This window comes from Fundulus heteroclitus, chromosome 6, assembly GCF_011125445.2.
Source record: "Fundulus heteroclitus isolate FHET01 chromosome 6, MU-UCD_Fhet_4.1, whole genome shotgun sequence".
NCBI lineage: Eukaryota > Metazoa > Chordata > Actinopteri > Cyprinodontiformes > Fundulidae > Fundulus > Fundulus heteroclitus.
The window spans coordinates 4948827-4972057 of NC_046366.1; the positions used below are offsets into that span (position 1 = coordinate 4948827).

At 41.6% G+C, this 23231-nt stretch overlaps 1 protein-coding gene across 2 annotated transcripts; it reads right to left on the reverse strand.

The window, feature by feature from the left end:
- Positions 1–6132: 6132 nt before the first annotated feature.
- On the reverse strand, positions 6133–16601 carry asip2b (agouti signaling protein, nonagouti homolog (mouse) 2b). 2 transcript variants are annotated; one of them, XM_036137905.1, is made up of 4 exons: positions 16432–16601; positions 16212–16329; positions 9352–9413; positions 6133–7064 (listed from the first exon to the last, which is right to left on the reverse strand). In XM_036137905.1, the coding sequence occupies exons 2-4, from the start codon at positions 16315–16317 to the stop codon at positions 6897–6899; spliced, it is 336 nt and encodes a 111-aa protein (XP_035993798.1). In that variant the 5' UTR covers positions 16318–16329; positions 16432–16601; the 3' UTR covers positions 6133–6896. The 2 variants fall into 2 exon arrangements, with proteins under 2 accessions (XP_035993798.1, XP_012716403.1); XM_012860949.3 differs by having other exon boundaries at positions 9352–9425; positions 16432–16593.
- Between the last annotated feature and the right edge of the window lie 6630 nt (positions 16602–23231).

Below are 23231 nucleotides of genomic sequence, written 5' to 3' on the forward strand. Positions count from 1 at the left end.
TTGCCTTTTCTTTATTTTCTTTAGTTTTTTACATGTGTCCTGTCTGGCAGTGTAGCATTAAGAATTGACGTCTTAATGCCAAAGAGAGCCCAACCGATTTTACTTTCACAAGTGGAGCGTTACTGCTTTTGTCATAGTGCTCAGCTTGATTTATATATGCATAAAGCTTTATTAGATTTTATTCAGGGACTGTTTCATGTTCAATGGACACGGGGCCCAGGCCCCGCAAAGCCACCGCCAGGATTGAGCCGGCACACACCCAAGAACTTGCAAAATAATTGTGAAAATGCAACTCTCTTTTGTTTTCACAAAAGAGAAAAGGAAAGGTTAATCCTTTGTGTGCCTAAAAGCATATAAGACAACCTTTTTTATCTTTTAGGTTTCTCTTTATGTCATGATCCTGACGGGTTTGGGATTTGATCACGTTACTGTTGTTATGTTCTTTAGGTCTCACCTTCGTAGTTCTTGCTTTGAGTTCAGTTTCTTATTTAAAGTCAAACAAAGTTTTACAACCATTTTCATGTAAATGTGCCGAATGCTTAGTCTAACATATGGTGTTCCTAACTGACACCTGCTACATAAGAACCTCCTGACACCCCTAAAACATTTGCTCCCTGTTCTCACAAACCTGCATTTTTCGATGGGTGGGGAATCTTTGAAAATTTTAAAATAGACCTTCCCTTGCATAGATCTATTGCCTTGGATCAATTACATGTTCGTATTGTGGGTTAGAGTATAGATTGGGCCCAGTACATCCAGCTTGACCCGACCCCATCAAGCCCAACCAACACACATGAATTGTGTGCCCACGCCTGAAGAAAACCTGACGTGAATAAATAAATTACTGCAACCAGATGCAGTGAGTTCGTGTGGCGCGGACCATTGCATTGTTTAACCGCACTCAGTCAGCACAGTGCACTCCACGGCGAGCACTGGACAAGGGCAGGTCTGGCCCAGATGTGCGTGTCGTGCAGAACAGACTCAGATGCACTATCTGTTGCCGCCCCCGCAGCTGCAGGATGAGCTCATATATTGCATGAGATAAAAAAAAAGAAAAGAAACAAACATCTTGGAGCCTGAGCCAAGTCCGACATTCATCCGATCGTCCTACGTGACATCAAGGCCTAAGCCGGCTCAGATTTTGGGTCGGGTCATGCATAAAATCTATACTCTGTTCCGGGGCATGGTGCAGGTGGTACGTCACGATTAAGAATATTCTTGCTTGGTTTGAGTGACAGCGTTATTTATTGACCAATGAGCCGATGTGGCAAGTAAATTTCTCCAATGTGAGATCAATAAAGCCTATCTTATCTTATCTTATCTTATTTGGATGCCCAGATGGCAGTACCCATGAAAAGCACAGGCGCGCGTTGGTACACAATTACTATTAATAATTAAGTTTGCCTTTAAATAAATGAATTAAACATTTCAAGGGTTTTGTTTGACTTTAATTTTGTGTTCTTTGTTCATTTCAGAATGAATGTCTATCTCTGTTTCCCCTGGTTGATATTTAAGTTCCTGCTCTGCTCATTCTCCATATAGCCTCACTGGTTGTTTTAGTTCTTTGCTAGTCTCTTCCGATGAGTTTGTTCCATGTTGCTCTGTTGTCCTGCCTGGTCTTCATACCAACATTGTAAGTTCTGTTTATTTTTCTTATTAAAATCGGATCACTTCACCGCGCTGCCTTGATTTCTGCTTGTGTTTAGAGGAGGCAATGCTGTCATAGATCATTTTTCATGAGGACACATAGGTAGGCTATTGACCTTACTAGTGTCATGCAGTACAGTGTAAAATGTTAAATACTGACATTGATGTCTTCCTTTTCTATTTCAATGGAGGTGGGTGTTTTAAATGTTCCATATCATGCTTTTTAAGTCTTCCAAAGTCAACCATAGACATATATATGATGAAATATTGCCTTTGGCACTATGGGGGAAACTGAAAGGTGGTAATGACCCCAGCCGTAAACTGTTTATTTGCACTTCTGATGTTTTGAATCTACTTTACAACCTGTTCATTTAGCTAAGTGTTTGATTGCATGAAATGCAAAGAAATCCAGCTGTATTCCATAAAATAGAATACGGCGATGAGGTTTGTTTGTCAGATTAAAAGTACCTTGAAAATAACCTTTAGGCAGGTATTAAACATAGTTTTCTGTATTAAAAATGTTCTGATGTAATCATTTAATCTTAATCTTTGTCATGTTTTCATAGGATGTTGGTAGAAAACCAATATAGTTAAAAGAAATAAAGGCTTGGAAACATCAGTGATCTAATTAATCAATATATGTATAACTTAGTAAATTGAGTTACAGAAATGTTTTCATTTTTTGAATTTGACTAATTTGACTGTTCATAGCAAGTTAGTTAGTTAATCTCTTTGAGTTTTGTAACAGGTATCTGTTGGGTTTGTGTTATTTCCAGATTCATGTTCCGGGTAAATAATTCGCCACCAGCACTTGCTCTTGGATCACTGAACGGAAACAAACACTTGGATTGGAGCTGTGGTCCTTCAGAAACCACTGAAGGCATGGAGATCCAGCCTGGGCTGCTAACCAAAGAGAGCGTGAACCTCTACATTTAAGCTAGTCATGATTTGTAAAAGAGTCCATTTGAGCTGAACTTGCTGAGAAAAGTCTGCTTTTTGAACAGATCTTCTTGAAATGTTTATGGCTCGGACATTTTACTACCCAAGCCTGGTTGGTTGTAAAATATTGTAAAATAGTAAAAATCTGAACATTAAATAAGCATTAAAATACATAAAAAAAATATATGCCTGTGCAAATTCTCAGTTATCCGGGTCATTGTAACAGCAAACAGGCTTGAACCAGATACAACCGGACTTTTGCTCAGTTTTTCTGAAACCCTTTCGACATCTATCCAGCCGTCTGTTAATTCTGGCAGCTCACACTTGAGCAACCTGCAGTTGGAGTGCTGCTGTTTTCAAGGAAATCAAAGGCCCATCCTCCTTGGTGCATACCAAGTTAGAGGCAGATCAGTGACCCACCAATCACTGTCCTGGGTCGTTAGAAGCTATTGCTTGGTGTGAGTGGAGTACTTGGTCACCTGAATCATGAATAGACGCGTGATACTTTCAAAAATATATAAATTACAAGATAAATTGCAGATAAAGTAGTAAAAATAATTTTGATGAAACAAATGTACTCACATTTTAGCATACACATTTATTGAAATGTGTTTGCATTTAAATGTATTTAAAATCTAGTTTAGAAATTCTAGTCAGTGTCTCCATTAGTTTCTCAGAGATCCCTCTTGTTTTAATTTCAGGTGGTTGATCATATTTACTGTGTGGCTACATGGAGCAGATACCACTGAGTAGCAAATCTTGCCCATCATGTATTCCATCTCTGTCTTTAAATCCAAAGTGGTACAGACAAAAGCATTGCAGTTTCACTTTATATAGACCATCACTGAATGAATTCCACAACTTTCTCTCTGACCTGTCTGCTGGGTTCCTTGGTCTTCACCATGCTGTTTGTTCTCTAATGTTATCTAATAAACCTCTGAGTCCTGCATAGAACAGTTGCATTTATACTGACATCAAATTACATTTTAAATTTTACTTAGGGGTGCCAGATCAAAGGTGGATGAATACTAATGCAGATTTCCATTTGTAAAAACCTTTTTAAAACTATTTATGTTCCTTCTACTTCACAATTCTGCACTACTTTGTGATGGTTTACAGCCTACAACCTCAATAAAATAGATTAAAGTTGGTGGATGTAATGCACTAAAAAGTTGAACATAAATGAATAGTTTTGCAATTGATCTTTGAAGTCATGGACATGACCGTACCCTCTTTATGTTAAAGCTTACAGAGAACACACACACCGTGTCACATTTAGAAGTTTGAATGTGTGCCTGCTCTTGTTTTTTGAGCTGCTCTTGTTTTCTCACCCACAGAGGGAATTTCTGGGAAACACATTTCGGCTCTTCTCCTTGATAAATTAGTTCCAGGTGAAGAAACTGGATAAATAAAGTGATCCCTGTCAGCAGTCTTCTGCACCTACTTCTAAAATACAGACACCCACTCATGCTTGAGAACTTCAAAAAGCCAACAACAGCATATACAAAACATTGGAAAAGTGAAATGAAATAGAAGGCTGTCACATTAAATCAGGTTGAAATGGTTGGCCTCAGTTGGAATGCCAGCCTTTATTCTTTAATCCAGATCCTCCAAGTATTTTAGAACTGGGGTTCCCTTTCACACTGCAGTGATGCCAAATGGCATTTTTGACATCAGACAGATTTTTGTTTTTTTTTTACCCCAAAGCACTTTACACTAGATTCAGTCATTTACCCTTTCACACAATGATGGTGGTGATCTACAATATAACCACATCTACTCTGGGGCAGATGTGAGGCTGGCGTACAATCGGCCCCACTGGGCCCTGTGACCACCACCATCAGGCAAAGTGGGTGAAGTGTCTTTCCCAAGGACACCTGGGATGGATGGAGCAGGGCTTTGAACTGGCAACCCACCGGTTACAGGACAAACGCTGACCTCCTGCTCCACTGTTGACCCAAACAGTTGAACTTATTTGATTTTAACATAGATGATCAAGGTGTGCAGAATTATTATGCTGATTCCATCCCTCAAGCAAACTGGGGCAAAAAAATTTTTTTCTGGAATTGTATAATATATATATATATAAAATCTTTCAGGCCCTGGGACCAACTGGCGACCTGTCCAGGGTGTACCCCGCCTCTCGCCCAGTGAACGCTCGAGATAGGCACCAGCACCCCCGTGACCCCATGAGGGATTAAGCGGATCAGAAAATGGATGGATGGATGGATGGATAATCTTTCAGTGGGAAACATCACTCTTTAAATTGCCACAACATTGGGGTTAGCTCAAAGAGCCATCAAATGTTTTGTTGCAAATAACAGTTTCACGTAAAGTGTGCTGTGGAAAAAGACGCAAACCAGCTGACAAAGATCAGAGATGAATAAAACGTTTACCTCAGGGACGTCATATTGCAGAACTGTAACCTGTCTGGAGTGGTCAGAAGTACGAGCTGCTCAGTGCTCAGAGATGAGGCCAATGTAAGCAGGGCTGAAACCTGAACACCGCTAAACAAGACACAGAAGTTCAAACATCGAGACTAGGCAAAGAAAAATCTGAAGATGGATTCTTCAAAAAGGTTTTATGAACTGATAAAGAGTGACTCCTGAGGGACAAGATGGACTGCCCTCTGGCTGTATCAGTAATGGCCACAGAGCTACAGCCTGGGAGTATTAAAGGTAAACTAGTGACACCAATTGAAAATCAATTTCCAATCCTACCGCCACTCTTTACACGCTTCCTTCAAATAGTGGTACAGGTAAAATGGTCATCTTTCAAGAAGACCAGGATTTTTTCTGCAGGAAATTTTTTCTGCAGCATGGAACGATGTACCGAGTGGCAAGCCAGCACAATTCTTAAAGATGGAGGAGCGATGACATGACTTCATTCATCACCTAATCTAAACCCTTTCTCAAACAGATTTGCTGTGAAGGAAAACGGCCCACCTCTCTGAAGTGTCTGAGCAGCTGGGAAGCTTGATCATCAACAGTTTAGTTTATTTTGAGAGAGCGTCCAACTGAGCCCGAAAGCAGCAGCCAAAATCTGGTGCTCGATGGAGAAGATTTCTTGTGTTTCCCGCTGACAGATTTAAGTCAGCCTATCACCCACCTTTAGTCTCGTGCTCTGCCCATAAACATGAACACAGCTGGACCATTTCTCGCTGACCTTCAAACCTTTTCATGCTTGAGTCTAAAAAAACTTGGAAAACAAGGCAGATTCTTTTCAACTGAATGAGCTCAGCCGTCCTTCCCCTCCCTCAGCCCAGCATCATTCAGGCCACAGAAGAAATGTTGGTTTGGATAGCTAATTTCCCAAATGACAAATGAAATCATCATTTTAATACTGCATATTGGGTTTAGTAAGATTTGATTTGCCTTGTTTAAAGATGTGTCTTATTTGACACAAGTGTGACCATGTTAAGAAATCTGTAAGAGTTGGCAGATTCTTTTTCCCCAGAAATGTAAAATATTTCCTTGTAGGATGATTGAAAGTTTTTATGGTGATATTTGGATATTGCAGCTGGGAAAAAAAAGCTCAGCAACATCATCAGCTTACAACGCATTTATTAGATAGCAAAAATATAATGTCATGTCAACTCATAAAACCACACACGAATGTGCAAGCAGTTAAAAATAATAATGTACCTATGAATGATTTTTTTTTCCCACATCGCTTCCGCTGTGAGTCTTTAAGAAGGGACGTTGAAGTTGTACAATAAATGTTGGGTTTACCGAAAGAGTAACAGGAGAGAAGAGAACATACAAATATTCAAAAGCAGCAATACTTGAAAATCAAACACAATTATGTTATTGTCTAGAACCATGAGAAAGCACAAAAGCCAACCTTTGATCCTTTTCATCGTGCTATCCCTCCTGCTGTGAAAGCTCACACTAAACCCATCCCTGTTTTTAAGGCAATCTCTAGCTTAGCTGTCGCACATTAAACTGTCCCATGTTTGTAAGACAACTCACTGTAGATAGTAACACTGACGTAATCTAACGGGCAGTTAATGACTGGGTCTTAAAGGCACCCTATTCTGCCAGTGTATAACAATAGCTCCTTATACAGGCAACATTGTACTTTTTATGACATGTAGCAAGTGTCACATTTTTATGAGCCCGTTAATGCTGCATACAGGGACAGTTAGCAACTTTCAGAAACATTCCTGTTCCTTGTACAGCTTCACCATTTTATTCACAGCTATTGCACTCAGCCATTTGATGATGTTCCAGGTCACATTTACGCAGAAATATAGAAAACTCCACTGTATGCGAAGACGTGTAACAGGGGAGCATCTGTGCGCACGCCCTCTAGGTCCTCTTCAAGCACAGGGGGTTTATTCTCCAGCAGTGACAGATGGTGTTAAAGAGTCGGCAGCGACAGGAGGCGCAGGGGTCGCAGCAAGGCATGTGTGAGGAGCAGTTTTCCATCAGGCGGCCGCAGCGACGAGCTGGGGGCATGATGTGGGACTTGTGTCTCTGAAACGGAACCAGTGGAGGGAAAATTGATGAAGTTCTGATAATGTAGAGAAGCTCACCGAATTCCACCAAAGTCCTACAGTACAAGCACACATTTAAAGGAGCAATAAGCGATATTTCACCACTAAGTGGTGCCTGAGCACTGTAGACCAAAACAAGACGTGACAAGCCCCGCCTCTCTACCTCCACTATAGCTGCCATCCGGCCCCTCCTTTCTGTTCTCACTTGTCGCCTCCTATGGGCATATTTGTTAAAGATAAAAACACAACAAAACAGCCTCACCTTTGTTAGAAATATTTCAAGTGAAGAAGTAAGTCATAACTTTATAATGCTGTTAGCAAGAGAAAATTTTGATCTGCTGGGGTGCTCTCCGCCATGTTGCTCCAACGCTGCGCTGCTCTGAAGGCGGTGTTTTAGGGCAAGGAGGAGCTAAACCTGAGTGGCAGCTGTTCACATGCACGTACACGCACACACAGCCTGCCCCGCTATGTAAACAAGAGACTGGAGAACAACACAGAGAGATGGTGTGCAATCTCATACCATAGTCCATCTAAAAAGATTCCTTTGGTTCTTCACAAAACTATTTTTCAATTAAAAATAATTACATTTTATTTATTGCTCCTTTAAATAGAGACAGAAGCTTAAAATGTTACAGAAAGAATAAGCAGGGGAAACGTATTTGTGCTGGAGAAAATCTGAGTTTTCAGTGTCATTGTTGATATTGTAACAATGCTATATATTTTTGTTTCAAATAAGACAATCATAGATGGGTTGAACTGTATTCCTTTAGTCTATCACCTCATCAGCTCTGTTCTTTTCTACGTCTTTATGCCATCACTAGAGAATACAAGGAGAGGGATTCAGCTATGCTTGAGCTGCAACAGGAAGTTATGAATTGAGTTAATGAGTTATTAACAGGCCTCTGCAGCCCCTGATGGCTGCTGAAGAAGCCATTTGACTCGTGTGGTGGAGCAGAAACATTCTAAACATGCAGGACAGTTGGTCCTGAGGAGTAGGGTTGAAGACCCCTGCGTTGAGCTAACATAGTGGTGCAAAAGCCATCTATGCAGGTATGAACACCGAACACAGTAGAAGCCAGCATGAATCATAAAAAAGAGCTTAAAGCTTTTTATCAAGTCAGCCCAACTAATTATCACCATAAATGTCTTGCAACCCAGAAAGGAAGACACCAAATAAAGCAATCGTTCAGTATGCAATAGCTTAACATCTGAGGAGTGCTGAAATCAGCCAGTGTTGGTGTTCTGCATCCGCATTACTGCAAATAAGGCCTTCAAGCACTTTTCCTTCTTTGGACCTTAATGTATTGGAGCAGCTGGGCTTGTAAAAAGCACCAAATAAAAAGCATCCAGCTGTAACGTTTATACTGTTTCATGTACGCTATTACTTTGAAGTCTCACTAATGAGATGAAAACAAGAAATGCTGTGCAGGTCTAGGTGTCTTTTGGAAATAAACGACCAGAGATGCCGTAGTTTAGTGTATTTGTCCAGTTTAACATTGATTAGACTCATATAGTAATCAGTCAATCACAACAACATTTAAATCAGCTCCTCTCTGTCAGACTTCATGATTTACTCCACTGTATGGCCAAGTCTATAACAATGGCCGCACAGTAGACGTCAGCGCCATGATGCGTTGGACCCTAAAACTCCATCTTGTCATGGAAAAGCGCAGGCTAAAAAAACTGTTCTTAGAAATTTCCACTTTGGCCGGAGTTTTCAGAATCATTTGCGTTTAGGGATGTAAAGTACAGTTTACGTGTGAATGAGAGGGCTAACGGCATAAAAATTTATCCTTTTTCTCAGATATCCAGCTACGTGTAGACTAGGCTTAAATGTTGCAATCAATTAGATCCGTCAGGTTATTTTACACTTGGGAGTTCCTTAAGGCTGGGCTTTACATTCAGTCCATTCACATGTTTTTTGTTCAAGCATGCAGAAGTTAACGTTGGAAGAACTCATGCTTACTCACTTTTGACCTCACTATGTCTTAAAAAAAAAAACATATATAAGAATTTGGGATTATTTGTTGTTGAATTAAAAAGCTTGTTCAGCAGATTTTGGCATCAAAACTCACAATTTACCAGGTAAATATAAATATTTTAATTTGGTATTCTTGATTATCTAACAACTAGAGTGGACACTGGAGAACGAAGTGACAAGGTTTTTGAGTTGGATCTCCTAGGAGCTGAAGGCTTACTGGACAAAGAGGTGTTACATGCAGCTGACAATAAATATGTCCAAAGAAAATGGATAAACAAAAACTTACAATAATGCGAGCATGTTCTGCTGGAGAAATCTTGTGCCTTGCAAATAGTCGCCTGGTCTTTGCTTGTCCCCAAACTAAAAAAGAGAGATAACAGAAAAAGCTGTTCATTGATAGACATTTTTGCCTTTACTTTTATGTGTCAGACATCCAATGAGCAGTGAGGTTCTGTTTTAGTGTTCTCACAATCAAAGCTGATTGGATAGAGTGAGGAAAACTAACACAAGAAGGGATCTAATCGGCACTTTTGCACCTGATTAGAGATTGAGGAGAGGATAGAGGACGGAGCCAGGTAGGAAGAGAAGGATTTTAACTTGGATTATCCCAATAAGGTTATGTAGATCTAACATAGAGATTAATTAGTTTTGTTTATCAAGAACTGTATTTTTCACTGTTTCCTAATTTATTAATAGGTGAGGTGCATTGCAGGTCTACAAACTGACATCCCTTTATTAACATCAGAGAAGCTCAACATTGTTGGAGGGTGCCTTTCTTTGCCGTCTACATTTTATGACGACATGGTTCACCTGATGAAAATGTTGGAGCAAAGCCTTCAGGAGGAGATGACAAAGCCAGCAGCAGCATTAGATGTTGTAGACTACCTCACCTAACCTGACCCTAGCCAGATGGATTTGATCCATAGGTATGGCGTTTCTGAAGGCTGGGCCTTATCAAAAATCCTTGCATATGATTGGATAAGCCACTTGTCTGTCATCTTTATCGACGTGCTATTTCAACCACTCACACTGAAGCTTTTTTTTTTATGTGTTTGCGGCTCTAGTGGCACGTGTTTTATTGACAGTGAGCTGACAGGAAGAGGGGGAAGACAGGCGGCAAAGCGCCGCGAGTCGGAGTCGATCCCGGGCCGACCCGTTGAGGACTAAAGGCCTCCTAACATGGTTCATGCTAAACGCTCTGCCACGGGCGCGCCCCAGAAAACAAAACTTGCCAAATGCGGTCGGGAGAAGGGCGAAAACCCTTCAACAAAAGCCTTCAGAGGCGTTCTCTGATGTTCTTTTAATGAAACAATATTAGGTAGATTGATTGGACAACACGGAAGAAATAGCAGCATCAATGTTAACGCTTGCTTCCTCGATGTGAGCCGCCATTGTTGTCTGAATCAAAACAGTCTTACGTCACGGTCGCTTCTCCACTACGTCACATCTATGAAACTCCAGCCTTGCGTCCTGATTGGCTAGACAAAAAAATTGGTTGAAGAAATCACTCTCTATGGAGAGGTCCCAGATGGATGTGAGTGAAGCTAAGCGGAGCGAAATCCATCTGGCTAGGGTCAGGTTATACCTCACCAGGCAGCTATGGGAAAAGCTTCACATTTTGCAGTTCATGAACATCCTATCCCTAGCTACCCTCCTCGACCCTAGATTTAAGTGTTTATTTCAGCCAAACTAAAGCCACTGAAGTAATTAAGAGACTGACCTCAGAGTTCATCACAATTATGCGTTCTAGACAGAGCTCAGAGGAAATTTCAAAGGCTTCCGCCTCAAGATATCACTGGAGGTAATTTTTCATTTTTTATCTTAGGTAGCAAACGGTGGCATCATTTGGACATGAGTGTGATGGAGGGAAGAAAAATGCTATCTCTAACCGCAGATGCCACTGCTTAAGTCCATTGCTACCTTTCAGAACCCAGTGTTTGCAGAATTGGAAATGCACTGGAGTACGGGAGAAGCAAAAACTAATGCGCCTAAATTTACACTTGTGCTTGCATTTTTGTGCATGCCCTGTGAAAGGGTGTTATCAAAGGCTGGAGAAGTACTGTAAAAAAAAAAAAAAAAAAGAAAATCGATTAAAACCCAAAACTGTTGAAAAACTCTTATTTCTGAGTAAAATCTCCCATTTTGCACATCATTGTCCAAGATGCACAAGCACTTTCACTGTTTGTTTGCCATGCTCTCTTACTAAAGTGACATACAGAGCCAGCCATATAAAATTGTGCTTTTCTTAGAAAAAAATACACACAGAACACGTTAAAAAAAAATTTATTTTACACATTTGATAAATCATAAGAGAAACTAATGGTTATTACTTTTTTTATTAATTATTTCGAAGGGTCCTAAAGGATAAAAGTACAGGTAAGCCTCACAGATTATATTGCTGACTGTGATTATGCACTCGGCCACTAGGTGGTTTCAGGGGCAAATGAAGCCTCTTGATATGAACCCTTTGCTGAAGCAACTGGCTCAAGTGGATCAATGCATCATCTCACCATCACTAATAACTGTCATGTCTTGATAAGTAGTAGATGGAATTATGCAGATGACAGTTTAGCAGCCACATGGTGGGGTGAAAATGAAGATTTATTGAAATGATAAGAGCAACACTTACAGGTAAGACGATGACCAGGGTTAGGAACAGCACAAGAAGTGGACCAGAAATAGTGGTTGCATCACGGAGGATCCGACAAGGGGGGAAGCCAGTGGTAAAAACAGGGAGGGAAGGAGGGAAGAGAGCAGGTGGAGGCAATTAGGGAAGCAACAGCTGATTGAAGTCAAGGTGATGAGCTGAAGGAGAGGGAGGATAGTGAAATGGCAGGAGACAGGGAGGAAAATAGAACCTAACAATGATCTACACATACAATGAATACACAGACTACGACGAGATAGATTCACTTAACCAAAGACAGGCAGGAAAACAAAGATCTAACAGCAAAGGGAGTAAACTAACTACATCCATAAAGAGCAGAATACTAAATAATGAAAGGAAACGAGAAGAAAAGAACAGAATCAACAGACTAATAAACAATACTAAAAGGGTGAAAACCTGAACAAACTACACGTTGTCCCCAAGAACGTAAAAATAGACAGGCCCGATTCACAAAATGGGCGAAGGTAATCCAATTATGGGAGGAGCCAAGTCAGGCGGGCGAAAATGAGAAGGGCCAGTGGAACTGCGTCTTATATCTCCCCCTCTACCATCTGTGCCTGAAACAAAAGCTCCCATCACCCTCCTTCAGCTCCCATAAAACCTCTCTCCATCCCCATTCACGCATGGTCTTAGAAATACTTTGTCATTGGTCTCCCCATTTCAAAAAACAAATCTGTCTGTCTCTCTATGGAGCATTCCTCAAATAACGTCACATTTCCCCAGAGACAGCCCGGGTTTTTCAGATAAGCGGACAAGAAGAGTGCAAACTAGAGAGCAAAACCAGCCCAAAGTCACTTATAATAAGTGGACTATGCAACACTGAAGCTCACATGAACAGCCCTCATGGATCGTATGATGATGTTTTCATTCTGCTGAGAAAAAGCCAAATAAACGTAGCCTACCTGCACAGACACTGCAGTCACTGGTTAAGTCTGGACATTCAGTGTTGGCTCCTTACCACCCAGGAAATGTAGAGAGCACATGTACACTCACCGGCCACTTTATTAGGTACCCCATGCTAGTAACGGGTTGGACCCCCTTTTGCCTTCAGAACTGCCTCAATTCTTCGTGGCATAGATTCAACAAGGTGCTGGAAGCATTCCTCAGGGAGTTTGGTCCATATTGACATGATGGCATCACACAGTTGCCGCAGATTTGTCGGCTGCACATCCATGATGCGAATCTCCCATTCCACCACATCCCAAAGATGCTCTATTGGATTGAGATCTGGTGACTGTGGAGGCCATTTGAGTACAGCAAACTCATTGTCATGTTCAAGAAACCAGTCTGAGATGATTCCAGCTTTATGACATGGCACATTATCCTGCTGAAAGTAGCCATCAGAAGTTGGGTACATTGTGGTCATAAAGGGATGGACATGGTCAGCAACAATACTCAGGTAGGCTGTGACTTTGCAACGATGCTCAATTGGTACCAAGGGGCCCAAAGAGTGCCAAGAAAATATTCCCCACACCATGACACCACCACCACCAGCCTGAACCGTTGATACAAGGCAGGATGGATCCATGCTTTCGTGTTGTAGACGCCAAATTCTGACCCTACCATCCGACTGTCACAGCAGAAATCGAGACTCATCAGACCAGACAACGTTTTTCCAATCTTCTGTTGTCCAATTTCGATGAGCTTGTGCAAATTGTAGCCTCAGTTTCCTGTTCTTAGCTGAAAGGAGTGGCACCCGATGTGGTCTTCTGCTGCTGTAGCCCATCTGCCTCAAAGTTTGACGTACTGTGCATTCAGAGATGCTCTTCTGCCCACCTTGGTTGTAACGGGTGGTTATTTGAGTCACTGTTGCCCTTCTATCAGCTCGAACCAGTCTGGCCATTCTCCTCTGACCTCTGGCATCAACAAGGCATTTCTGCCCACAGAGCTGCCGCTCACTGGATGTTTTTTCTTTTTCGGACCATTCTCTGTAAACCCTAGAGATGGTTGTGCGTGAAAATCCCAGTAGATTAGCAGTTTCTGAAATACTCAGACCAGCCCTTCTGGCACCAACAATCATGCCACGTTCAAAGTCACTCAAATCACCTTTCTTCCCCATACTGATGCTCGGTTTGAACTGCAGGAGATTCTTTTGACCATGTCTACATGCCTAAATGCACTGAGTTGCCGCCATGTGATTGGCTGCTTAGAAATTAAGTGTTAACAAGCAGTTGGACAGGTGTACCTAATAAAGTGGCCGGTGAGTGTAGGTGTCTTTGGTCAGATTCCTCAGTAAAGTCCTCTTGGTTACAAGCTCCTGACCAACACTGACATTTCTCTGCAATCCTTTGGGGTTTTGGTAAATCAATGAAAAAAACTCCATATGGTCCCCATCATCATATGGAGAGTCGCTCCGGCAGATACCAACACAGCGGTGCTTTGTTGCTGCCATAATGTCTGTTAAGACGATTTTCAGGAAAGATCTGGTCACTATTTGACTCAAGTAAAATATTAAAGTCTTACTGCTCTGTAGGACCACAAGACGGCTTTGATGCATGCGCGCTGCACTGCTCTAAATACAGTAATTTGACACCATTTGAGGAATGCCCTATTATGGTAAATGGCTTGTACTTGTATAGCGCTTTATCAAGTCTGACGACTTCAAAGTGCTTTACACTATAATCAGTCATTCACACCCTGACGGTGGTGAGCTATGTTAGTAGCCACAGCTGCCCTGGAGCAGGCTGACAGAGGCGAGGCTGCCATACATCGGTGCTACCGGGCCCTCTGACCACCACCAGCAGGTAATTTGGGCGAAGTGTCTTGCACAAGGAAACAACGACTGAGAAGGTCAGAGCGGGGGATCGAACCAGCAACCATCCAGTTACAGGACAAACTCCCTAACTCCTGCGCCCCAGTATGTAGTGGAGCAGTTCTCCAAAGCTTGCCACCTTGTGATTCTTTCCAAACCGCCATCCACAGCCAAAAAAAAACGAGGTAGCTTTTACCTATGTCTTTAGACTCCATGGCATCCCAGTGATACATGCGATATATGTAAAGAGACAGTGGCTGGAGCTGTGTCATGTTGCGTTGTGACAACCAATCAGGGACAATGTGACTGTCAACTTGGAAGACAAGCAGATAGTGGCGGTCGGCCTGAGTGGAATGACTCAACCAATAATTACTACAGGGACAAGTCCAGAACAAACCAAGCCAGGAGAACTCTGAGTGAGGAGGCTGAAAGTGTCACGGCACGCACAAGTGGCGACATGGTCGCTGAATTCACGTTCGGTGTGAATGCACCATTAGACAGGGTATATACATGCCACAATAAAGGTGTGAATTTTTTTTAAGGATTTTTCTTGTTTTTATTTAGAAAAAACTGTGCTTTTAAAAGTGATGAGTAAATTTAAGGATATAAAACAACAAATCTAGTAGCCACAAATAACCAGATTATTGCTACAATATGTCAAGGATATTTTAAAATTACAATAACAGTACAAAATTCATGAATTTTAATCACTCCATTTTTATTTTATTTTTTTCTTGTAAACATATTCTAGTTATTATTATTATTATTATTATTATTATTATTATTATTATTATTATTATTGTTGTTGTTGTTATTATTATTGTTGTTGCATTATTATTAGGTACTATTTTGTTGAATATTTAGTTAATTATTAAAAAGAAAACATCGAGATTTATCTATATCTCATCATGCATTAAAGTCCATGAGTAAAAATAACTTACATTTTAAAAAAGCAAACTTTTATATGTATGCCATGTGTTTTAAAAATTATTTCAATCTTGCAAATCATTTGTCAAGTGTCAAAAACCCTTGTTTTTGTCAGCATGCTATGTTATCTGTGTCCATGTCTGTCTTAAAAAAAAACGTCACCGTGGTGACAATAAAGATTCTTGATCAGAAGCATTTGTTTATTTAAAAGTAAAATAAATAATAGCTAAGGTGAGAATTCCTGTATGTTGACAAGAAATGCTTTGATTCCTTTCCACACAAAAAAGTCTAAATTCTCAAGTGTGAATGAAGTGGATTTGCAATTCTACTAAACGTCCTACTGGATCTTCTATATGAAACCTTACACTTATTTTATAGTTTATTTATGCTATTCTGGCTATTTAGAGCTCTGGAGAGTGTTTGCAGGTTGTAAACTTATTCTGCACCCACAAAAACCAAGAAGCCAATCAGATCTGTAAATACAGCTCACTGTATCTCTGGATGAGATATAAAACCCAGAAAACTGTCCGCTTACAAATACAGGATGGTTTCCAACAAACAGCTCAAATCAATTCACTCTAAGCCACAGAAAAGAAGATGAGCTCATTCGTCAGACTTTTACAAGTTTGTTAGGAATGAGGCTTTATTGCCAGGCGGACTAAATAAATAACCAGCTTTATGCAGGGTACGGTCCAGTTTGTGCAGACTTTACGCAGAACAGGTGTCCTTCAGGCTCCCACTCAGCACGGATAACAACAGGGAACAAAGAAATCTGCAGTGCGCCGCCAAGCATCCATACCTGTGACATTCTCGCTCTTCCTCACGTCTTTCTTCGTGTCCTCTGCCCACGAGAGCGGGAAGAAAAGCAGCAGCAAGCACAGGTGTCTACCGGCGGAGCTCCTCATGGTGATGGGGACCTGTTGAAGACAACAAAAATCACCCTGACATTCAGCAAACAGCTACATCTCTGGGGGCTCCGCGGCTGTTGGTGGTGAAAATGAAAGCGTCGGTTCGCGTACTTCTGCTCGTCCTTCTTTCTCCGTTTGTAAGCTCGGCTCTCCGTTGCGGCTCTGACGAGGTTTTTTTTTCCTTTTCTTGTGTTTTTCCTCCTTCGGCTTCTGTGGAGGCAGAGCGCGAGCGACTAGAGGCGGAGCGGAGCAGCGCGCGCCGCCCCCGCGTGACGGTCTCCAGACGCGGCGGGAGGTGAAGCGGTGGGAGCTGCTCAGCTGTGATTTCTCCGTGTTGGACAAAAAACATCTTATACAGCTGCATGTAGATTTTTTATTTTTTATTTTTTTTGTTTTCTCGAAATTACAATATTGTGAAAAATTATTTTTTTCCACAAATTTCAGAAACTCATTTATGGAGTCATTACACAGAGAGTCGAAAATTTCAAGCCCCTGTTTGTTGTTATTTGATGATTATGGCTTACAGATATTTCAGTGCTTCAGAAAATTCAAATATTACATAAGATTAATAAAAAAAACGATGCCATTAACAGACATGTCAGGCTTCTATGCACTCAATACTTGGTCGGGGCTCATTTTTCATGAGTTAGCCTACTGCATTCATGTGGCGTGGTATGGAGGCGATCAGCCTGTGGTTCTGCTGAGGTGTTCAGGAAGCCCAGGATGATGGCAGCCCTCAGGCCTTCTGCATTATTGGGTCTAGTCTCGCTCATCCTCCTCTTGACAATCCTCCATAGATTCTCTATGGGGTTCAGGTGAAGCCAGCTTGCTGGTCAGTCAAGCACAATGAACTAGCTGTTGCTACGTTCAGTTTGGGCCAATACCAAGTTCTGCCGGAAAAGGAAATCGGCATCTTCGTGATGGTTATCGGCAGAGGGAAGCATGAAGTGCTCTAAAAATTCCTGCTACATGGCTGCATTGACTGTGGACTTCAGGCCACCCTGTGGACCAGACCCCATCACTAACTTTGAAAATGTCACTCTAGACCTAGAGCAGCTTGGTTTATGTGTCTTTTGATGCTTCCTTCAGAATCTGGGACTCTGATTTCCAAATAAAATGCAGAATTTGCTTTCATCTGAAAAGAAGTGTTTGGACCATTGAGCAACAGTCCAGTCTCTGGCTCAGGTGGTATGACATGAAGAAAACAACATCTGTGGCCCATGTGTAGGGGTCATCAGTGGGCAGTGGATCATGGTGTGCTGCCTACTGCCCTAGTCCTCTCCTTGTGAAGCTCCCCCAAATTGTTGAATACATTTTGCTTGACAGTCCTCTGAAGACACAGTTTTTCCTTCCACTCAACATTCTATGAATTTGCTTGAATCCGGCACTGAACAGTCAGCTTCTTTAGCAATGACCTTTTGTAGCTCATCCTTGCTTTGGAGGGTGTCAATGACTGTCTCCTGAACACCTGTCACGTTTGGTAGGCCATAATTATATGTTCATAATTATATGTATAAGAAATAAAGGCATGACATATTTTTACTCTATGCATGATTTATCTATCTATGACTTTTACTTCCTGAAATTAGTGACAAGAAATAGAAATAGAAAGGATCTTTATTATCTCTCAGTGGGAAAATTCATGTGACCCAGCAGCAAATGAAACGTAAGTGGAAACATATAGATACACAAAGGTAATAATCTGAAATAAATAAATACGGATAGGAGACTGTGCAGAAAGGGGAAATAGCAACATAAAAAGTATTGCACTTACACAATATTCAAATTTTGCTTTTAGGTGTGCCTGTCTTCACTGATATTTTAGTACTGGGGAAACTTGTAAAAAAGGAGGTCACTTTTAAACATAGGGTGTAGGGCAGGGCCCCCCACATTTATTACCACTACTGGTAAGGAAACCGGAGGTGAACAAGATGCCATCCAAGTAAGGCTCATTTGTGTCAGTTTTCAAGAGTCAGGCAATGACCACAAGAATACTGTCCTTTTTTGTCTCACAAATCTTTAACAGTATTTAGGGTAGCTACACTAAACTACTGGGAAGTTCAAAAGTAACAGACAAACCAAAACAAAATATTTTTTGTTAGGGTACATAAAAATGTATTAAACAGAATAAAGGAATTAATAAGTATGAATAGAAATGACTGAAAATTAATTGTAAAAGACGATTAGTGCTTTGTGAATTTTGTGATTTTGTGAATTTGCCCTTTTACAAACACACATTAATCCATCTTGTCCCGCTCCCGCCTCATCCATCCATGGCCCAACCAAAACAGGTCGGGCCAATCACGCTGCAATATTATAGTTTAGGGCGTGACATACAGCTGTGATGAAAGCAAGAGGAATCAAGCCCACAGCCAAACCAAAATAAACAAGGCAGAGCAGGGCGCACACGTAGCTGCTGCTATCCCATCGGTTTTGTAAGGATCCACGACTGTTGTGAATGTCGCTATGTAAATAAGTGCTCCTTGACCAGCGTAACTTGGGGTTTCTCATGGCACCCTCTGTTTAAGGCAATTTTATTCGATACCGTGATTGGCTAAAACCAACCTTTAACCAGTGGTACCAGGGGTCACTTCACCCAATCAGCTCAGAAAGTTCTGTTGAATGTCCCTCCATTCCATGAATGGATTTGATGGGAGCAGCTCTAGATTGATCAGGTGCAGAACAGAGAGTGCTACAAATTATCAATCTGGCTTGCCAGGTTAGTTTAATAACCTCATTCACAGAATTCAAACAACTATTTTGCTTTCATATGTGGCTGGATGCAATGTTTTCTTGCAGGTTTTAATAAGACACTAGTATTGCAAGATGTAAACTGGCAGACTTTGCCACAAGACCTTGGGACTCAAAATGTAAGTCTTATGTGCATATCCAAATTGTATTTTCAATCCAAATCTGCAATGAAAATAAAGTTGGGAAAATAAGTGTTTCACCAGGTGAAACAATTCTCACTTTGGATACTATACTGCCAAAAGTATCTGCACATCGGCCTTCAGAAACTTAGAACCCTGAGTGACATCCCATTGTTCATCCATAGTGTTTAATACAAATTTTTTTGAAGCTGTAATAGCTGTAATTGTTCATGGGAGGCTTTCCAAAGTGTTCAGAAATGTGTTCACGGGAATATGTGACCATTCTCACATAAGTGCATTACTAAGGTCACGATGATGTTGAATGAGAAGAGCTGGCTAGCAGTCTCTGCTCTAATTCTTTCCATTCTATTGTGTTAAAGTTCCACAACAAACTCATTCATCATGTTGATGCCAGTCCCCAATTGTTCCTGTAAAGTTCAGAGCACATACATGTCAAAATGTTAAATGTTAAAGCATTAACAGTTCCTTTCACTGGAACTAAGGAGCTGAGCCCAATTGCTGAACGACAGCCCCACAACATAACCCTCTCTGTCCCAGCCTTGGGAGAATGGAGTTGGGCTAGTACCATTTTCCTGGAATTTGTCACACATACTTTGGAACTTTGGAAAAAAACATCAGTTTGCATGGCTTTCACTGTCCTATGTATCGCTAAGAAAACTATCCTTATGAATAGAAAAAGTAAAAAAAAAATCTCAGTATTAATCAGTATAGAGATCTTTTGTTAGATTATACTAGTCTTGGACAGCTGGAGATAGGCACCAGCACCCCTCGCGACCCCAACAGGGATAAGTGTGATGGAAAATGGATGGATGGATATTTGTCTTGAAACAGCATCCACAATAGATCAATCTCTCTGGGCTCCTTTGATTGGCTCCATCCTAGTGGGGGTGGAGGTCCATTGGATTTGTCCTGTGGGGCATTGGAGCTGTTGTGGTGGTGCCTGGGTCTTAGGGGTCTGGTGGGTCCCTGGGGTGAGGTGTCTGCTGGGTCTGGCACCAGGGTCTGGGGCCCTTGCTGGGGCGGGACTTTTGTGGACCTCGGTGCAGCGTTTGGTGGCTACTTGCTATGCTCTTGGGGGGCGGGGGGGGGGGGGGGGGGGGGGGGGTCTCTGTAGTCTCTGTAGTCTCTGTAGGTGTTGGGTCCTGGGGGTCGGCTGGAGTTGGGGCTGGCACTTCTCCTCTCCCCAGGAATAGTGTGTGGGGCTTAAGCATGAAGGGCAGGCTGTGGGGGAAGCAGCGCCTCCGGGTTCATGGGGTGGGCTTTGGTTGGCTGGCCCATTCAGATCATATTGGCCCCATCCCCGTGTGGATGGACTCGTGGGTTGATGGAGCTGGGATTGGGGTGGGGGATAGAGGATGGAGTATGGACCGTATATGTTGGGTTTAGGGGTATTTTGAGTTTGAAAATACCCCCCCCCCCCCGCCCATTCTGATGATGGGGATCACCTGGGGATAACCAGGGCCTTGGCTCCATGACTCTGTCACGACCCCGCTGGGGGGCAGTGTGCCCTTGGGCCTCGGGTCTCTGGGTCCATGTCTGCATCCGATCCCGTATAGCTGACCCAGTTATGTAGCCCAGACTACATATATATATATATATATATATATATATGGGTAAAATATATTTTTTTAAGAGCTGATTAACTGCACGGATTGATAGATGCTCATTGCTTATTTTTAAGAATGGTTGAAGTAATTTCAAAGAAACAGGATCCACTATCTTGAGTTCAGACTGGAGATGATTCAATGCTGTAGGAGCCATGATGCTGATTTCCTTTTTTTCTGTTCAAGTGCGTGCAACAAGCAAATGGAAAATGTCGTTGGAGTGACGAGAATAGCCAGTATTAGATCTTTGTAGGAAAGCATTTAAGTGTGACGGAGCCTGGCCAAGCAGAGCTTTATAGGTCAGGGTCATCAAATAAATGCATCTACGTACACTCAGAGGAGGCCAACCAGCTTTGGTGTAGAGCTCAGAGTGATGCGTGAGATGTCTGCAGCCTGTTCCAAACCTCAAGGCACAGTGATGAACAGTATCCCATGACTGAAGATATTTGGCAGAGACATTAATATACAGAACATCTCTACTGTAGTCAAGCAGAGGCAAAAAGGTAGCTGAGAACAGACATTTTTTCTTGTTTTGAGAGAAAAACAGGATCCATCATGGTTCTGCTCTCTCTTTGCAGTGCTGACATTTATTTCTGTATTATGTCCAATCAGTCATAGAGTGCTGATACAAAGTTTGTCACGACTTGCAGTTAATGCAGGATTCACCTTGGGTGCTTGAAGCTGTTTCTATGGTTACCTGCTATGGTTACCTACAGTTTGCATCCCCAACTAAAGGTTGTGGCCTTTCTCATGAATTCATTATGGGATTTGAAAGCAAGCATGAAAAAAAGGCTCTAAAATAAATTGGCTGATTAAAATGTTATTGTCTTTGCAGAAAGAGGAGCCACCAGGGAGCGTGAGTTGATTATCTCCAGGCCTGTGGCCTGTTTTTGTGGCATAAGTTTAAAATTACTCATATTGAAAAACGTGACGTTTAGAAGATTTATTTATGTTTATGTTAGGAATATTGCCAGCAATGTTTTTCTTTTTTGACAAATGAAGATATTTTCTTCAATGTAGGCTTGTCAGACAAGAATGAAGACAAAAAATACACTTTTTAAACGTGTGCAAACAGATGGTTTTTAAAACACGAAGCCCAACAGCACTTCTATAGGAGGACAAGTGTAGCCCATGAGAAATAAATGGAAGGGGTTATGCATGAACTCTGACAGCTCTGCCATCAGTCACATTGACAATGACCTGATGTCCATATGATTCTGTGGTGTTTGTTTCTTGGGCTGTGTGAGGGATTTACCCCCTCACTAACAGGTGCTGTAAACATGCATTTTCTGTCTTTTAAAAATGAGTATTTGGGGAAGGTTTAAGTTTTTATGTATGTATTGATGTAACTTGAAGAACTTGTTTTGTTTTCATAATTCTCTCCTTTTTTTGAGGTCACAGCGCGCCCATGAGCAGTGCTGACAAGGACCTGGTGTTTCCAATCAGCCTCATAAGGGAAATCCACACTGACTGTGAGGGAGGGAAATGTTTTGGGATTTGTTTGGATTTAGATTATTGTTTAGCTTTAATTTGTTCAAGTTTGTTCACTTGAATTTGTTCAACTGACTTTTGCCTTGTTTTCCCCTAGAGGTTTAATTTAGTAGATTGTTTACCAAATAGAAAATCTAAATGTTATAAATGTTTCAACCTCTTTAATTAGAGATAGTAAAGGCTGATGCTTTATAAAAACTGGGTTGTTTAAACATGGTGGTGTTTTTTTTCTGCTGAGGAAAGTGGAACCCCTGCCTTTCTGCTGCAGAATGTCAGAGCAGTCCTTTTTGGAAATGGATATAAAAATGAGAGCTCTACAATTTTCAGATCCAGTCTAATTTATTTTCCTTTTGGTGTGTTTTCTGTGCTTCACTGGCCATTTTTAAGTCCATAAGGTTTCTGCCTCTGTCTGCAAACCTTACATGCTTTAACTTTATTTTATTGAATTTGCGATAGTTTCCCCCTAAAAAAATATCTATTTCATTACAATATTAATTTTTGGTCAGTATGTACCCTCCTTCCAGGAAAAGACGCTGGGATAGGCTTGGGATTCATGAAGCTTCATGTAGGATCCCAAAGCATTTAAATCGCACTGGCAAATTAGCAACATTAAAACTAAAGGTCCAACACAAGGCAACCCCAAAAACAGGAATCGTTTTGCAGGTGGAGGCCACAGAGATTTGCTTTACAATAGTTTTGGATTTGACCAGGGTCAGTGTCACTGTTGGTAGCAGGAGACGATACCTGGACCCTACAGAGGTTACACAGACAGTCCCAATCCACCAGGATGGAAAAGCAATATGTGCAGTTGCCAGAAGACTTGCTGTGTCTAAAAGGTCTGGGGGCATAGTTAGCTGGGAAGGGTCATCAGAGGTCCTTAACCCATCAGTAAGACCGGGATCTGCTCCTTAAGAGGAAAAGGATG

Excerpts from the sequence above, each read along its gene's own strand:
- asip2b (XM_012860949.3), bottom strand. The coding sequence starts at position 16,317 with ATGAGGAGCTCCGCCGGTAGACACCTGTGCTTGCTGCTGCTTTTCTTC. Across the intron at positions 9,426-16,211 it reads GAAGAGCGAGAATGTCACAG|TTTGGGGACAAGCAAAGACC; the intron begins GTATGGATGCTT and ends TCTCTTTTTTAG. Across the intron at positions 7,065-9,351 it reads CAGAACATGCTCGCATTATT|AGACACAAGTCCCACATCAT; the intron begins GTAAGTTTTTGT and ends GTTCCGTTTCAG.